At 38.1% G+C, this 4,263-nt stretch overlaps 1 protein-coding gene across 1 annotated transcript; it reads right to left on the minus strand.

Annotated features, from left to right (window-relative positions):
- Positions 1-2,869: 2,869 nt before the first annotated feature.
- On the minus strand, positions 2,870-3,597 carry LOC141601206 (uncharacterized). Its single transcript, XM_074421469.1, has 2 exons — positions 3,227-3,597; positions 2,870-3,140 (listed from the first exon to the last, which is right to left on the minus strand). Exons 1-2 carry the CDS (start codon positions 3,595-3,597, stop codon positions 2,870-2,872), a joined length of 642 nt encoding a protein of 213 aa, XP_074277570.1.
- Between the last annotated feature and the right edge of the window lie 666 nt (positions 3,598-4,263).

Here is a 4,263-nt window from a genome sequence, read left to right on the forward strand (position 1 = left end):
CAAAAGATAAAATGGAGTCCATTTTACAAAAGGGGTGCCGGTTTTAAGTGGGTTATTTAGGGTTTTATGGTTTTTTGTTTTTTAATCAAAAACATAATCATGACTACCCTAAACTAGACTCCTAATCTAGGACATTGAGAAGGCAAATGCATGTGAGACATCCCCCTTCCCTAGCTCTAGAAAACCGGCACCACCCCCCCCCCCCCTCGTTTATATTTTAATAAGTTGTTCTCATTTCATAAGATTCCTCTAATGCTCTTTTCTCTCTATCATCTCACATAAAAATAGATTTTATGTATCATTTTGTTCATAGATCTAATATAGAATATTACAAAATATGTAGTAATTTTATTAGATTAAAATTTAAGGTAACTAATATTATTATCTTTTTTTTTGGTAAAATATGAGAGGATATAATAAGCACAAAAATAATTACAAGCATTTAATAGAAATAGCACAAGCGTTAATTCTCTTATAAACCATATCAGAAGACAAACAATATAAAAGGACTGCCAAGATTACAACCAAGCATCATTTCCACACTGCAAATAAAGACTCATATTCCCCATTTCCTTAGCCAAACACGATCACGGCTGCTAGCAGACCTGCCCAGCTTCAGTTTAATCCTTTTGCGAACCTCTTCTTTAATGATTTAAGCAAGTCTCTGAGGTCTTAGGACGACTGAATGTATGCGTGCTCCATTCCTTTGAGCCATATGTGATAGTAGGAGGCATTCCAAATCAGATACTGAACTTGTTGTTTTAAATTTGCCTTGGCTGGTCTTATTCCCCCCATCAGGCTGACAGGTATGTTAAAACCACACCACTGTTCCAGTAACTACACAACCTGCTTGTTGTAGTTTCAGTCAAAAAATAAATGGCTTTGGGTCTGAGCCTCACTGTCACAGATAATGCATCTATCATCAGTGCAGCACCCTAATCTGAACAATTTCTCTTTCACTTTAAGGCCATTAATCATGATTATCCATGTTATGTTAGCATGTTTTGGAATGTTCCAGCTGCTCCAGACTAAATGAATCCAGTTCTGCTTAGGTTGTTTATGCCTAAGCCACTCATAACCAGTACTTATGGTGTATCCTTTGGCATCAGACGCCCAAGTATTTCTAACATAACCATTCTTCAACAAATCTTTTACCTTGCATACATTTTTCCATGCCTACGCAGCATCAGGAGGGGGGGAATAGGTATGCCAGTCCTTGTTATTTATGTATAGCTGGTGAACCCATTTAATCTATAGCCTATCTGCTTTTTTATATACACAATCAACTAGTTTGGCAACTGTAGCATAGTTCCAGTTCAGAGCTCCTTTAATGCCAAGGCCACCCTCATTTTTAGGTAGAGTGACAGTATCCCAAGCAACAAGAGGCACCTTATGATACTTAGAGCTGCCATCCCAAAGGAAGTTTCTACAAATGGCTTATATCCTCTTGATCACACATTTGTTAATCAGAAAGATCCCTGCCCAGTAAGAGTAAAGAGTATTGAGCACTGAATTGATAAGTGTTACTCTACCTGCATAGGATAACTTTCTGGCTCCTAAGCTTCTTATTCTGGCCACCATTCTTTCAGTCAGGATATTACACTCTTTTTTAGTCAATCTACCTGCCTGAATTAGAACTCCTAAGTATCTGAAAGGCATAGTCCCTTCCACAAATCCTGCAAATTGCTGAATGTCATCTTTGACCTACTGAGCCACCCCATTATAATACACTTCAGATTTGGAGTTATTCATTGTAAGACCAGAAGCCTTAGAGAAGGAGGAGAAGGCCCTAAGGAGTAATATAATGGATTGAATATTGCCCTTACAAAACATAAGGAGGTCATCAGCAAACATCAGATGGTTCAATTTAGTGGCCTTACATAAAGGATGGTACTGGAAAGGCCATTTGACTGTGGCATAATTGATCATTCTTGTTAGATACTCCATGCACATAGTGAATATGATATGAGAAATGGGATCACCTTACCTAAGCCCCATTTTCCCTTTGAAATATCCAAATTGGCTCCCATTAGGACAAAGAGAAAAAGAGGTAGTTTTTACACAGACCATGACTCTCTCGGTGAAGGCATCAGGAAACTGGAGACCCTTGAATAATTGTTCAACAAAATCCCATTCTACAGTGTCATAGGCCTTTTGAAAATCAATCTTGAATAAACATCTTGGGGAAACAACTTTTCTATTATACATTTTGAAAAGATCTTGACAAATGAGGACATTTTCAATTATTGATCTACCCTTTATGAAAGCACCCTGGTTCTCACTAATGATGTCAAGCAACACCTGGGCTAATCTATTGTATAACAGTTTAGAAATCACCTTATATATCATGTTGCAGCAAGCAATAGGCCTAAATTGTTTGACTGAAGTTGGCCTGTCACATTTAGGAATAAGAGTTATGTTTGTAGCATTGATCTGAGTCAACAGCTGACCTATTGCAAAAAAATATTTAATAGCATCACAAACATCAGCCCCTACAGTGTCCCAGCTATCTTTAAAGAAAGCACTAGTGTACTATCTGGCCCTGGACACTTGTCAATAGGTATAGAAAAAAAAATAGATTTACCTCATCATCTGTCACAACTTTGTTCAAAATCTCAACATGATACTGGGTACAGCATTGCCCCTCACTCAAGACTTGCCTTCTTTCCTTTTCAGTTGGCTTATTATCACCCAATAAAGTCTGGTAATAATCCAAAAATGCATTCTGGATACTCTGGCTATCTGTGCAAGTCTTGCCAAATTGATCATCAATTTGAATAACCTTGTTCAAGCTATTTCTCTTCTTAATAGTACCATGAAAATAAGTTGTGTTACTATCACCTGCTTCTAACCATTGCATCTTAGCTTTTTAACTCAAGTAGCTGTTTCTGGCCTCTATCAGCTCCTTCACCTTGGCAGCAGTTTCAATCTCCTTATTAATGAGCAGAGCATTGTGAGGGTCCTGCACCAGCTGGTTTTGAATGGTCAGCAGTTCAGTCTCATCAATACTGGCATTAGTTTCAATATCTGCAAAACAGTCTCTATTAAGGCTATTCAAAGATAGTTTTAAGGCTTTCAATCTTTTAACCACAGAAAACATGTTATGCCCCTCATAATGCTTCTGCCATTCCTCTTGAACCCTAATCAGAAAGGAAGGGGATTTGCTCCACATATTGAAGTATTTAAAGCTAGCTCATTTCTTGTCACAAATAAGAATATTACTCACAGTACAAGGGCAGTGATCAAGCAACCCTTCTGGTGGAAATGTGCTCTCATGTCAAGGTACCTTGTGAGCCATTCCTGATTAATGAGGAACCTGTCCAACCAGCTATAAACCCTAGTCAAGGGCTCCTGTTTGTTATTCCAAGTATAAAATGCCCCAGTTGCAGATATATCAGTCATACCACATTCATCCAAGCAAGCTATGAACTCATCCATATCATTTTGCCTAGTGTTGCCTCCCATTATTTCTATAGGATTGATAACAGTGTTGAAATCCCCTGCAAGAGCCCAAGGATCCTGACATCTCCCTGCAATAACTCCCAATTTACTCCATATATCTCTCCTTTCAGCCCCGTCATTAAAAGCATATATCATTGTCAAGAAAACATTTTGTTGATTAACTCTGGAAGTAACCTTAGCATGAAAAGCTACTCTGTAATAGGTTGGCCACAGTATTGCCTGATATAATTCATGAGAATCAAGGTGCCTTTATCAAAGGTAGGTCCATCATTGAAAATGTGTTCATATGTCAAGACATCATTCATATGTATTCCAGAAAGTCATTACTCCAAGATGTCTATTCAAAATTGATTTGCAAAAGGCATATGATACAGTTGAGTGGGATTTTGTTGAGCAAATGCTATATGGACTCAGATTTCCCTCTCATTTCATACAGCTGGTAATGCAATGTGTGAGGTCTACTTCCTTTACTCTGTCTTTGAATAGGAATAATTTTGGCTATTTTCAAGGACAAAGGGGTCTCAGGCAGGGAGACCCAATCTCTCCACTTCTGTTTACCATTTGCATGGAGTATTTAACCAGATTGATTAAATTTGCAACTGATAGATGGCCATTCCAGTACCATCCTTTATGCAAGAACCTGAAGCTCACACACCTCATGTTTGCTGATGACTTACTTCTCTTTTGCAAGGGTAAACCACAGTCCATTTGGCTTCTCATGAGAGCTTTCTCTTCTTTTTCAAAGGCATCTGGATTAGCCATGAATAATTCCAAGTCTGAAATATTCTTTAATGGAGTCCC

This window comes from Silene latifolia, chromosome 9, assembly GCF_048544455.1.
Source record: "Silene latifolia isolate original U9 population chromosome 9, ASM4854445v1, whole genome shotgun sequence".
NCBI classification, from domain to species: domain Eukaryota; kingdom Viridiplantae; phylum Streptophyta; class Magnoliopsida; order Caryophyllales; family Caryophyllaceae; genus Silene; species Silene latifolia.

Excerpts from the sequence above, each read along its gene's own strand:
- LOC141601206 (XM_074421469.1), bottom strand. The coding sequence starts at position 3,597 with ATGATATATGCTTTTAATGACGGGGCTGAAAGGAGAGATATATGGAGT. Across the intron at positions 3,141-3,226 it reads TTGATCACTGCCCTTGTACT|GGTTCAAGAGGAATGGCAGA; the intron begins GTGAGTAATATT and ends CTTTCTGATTAG.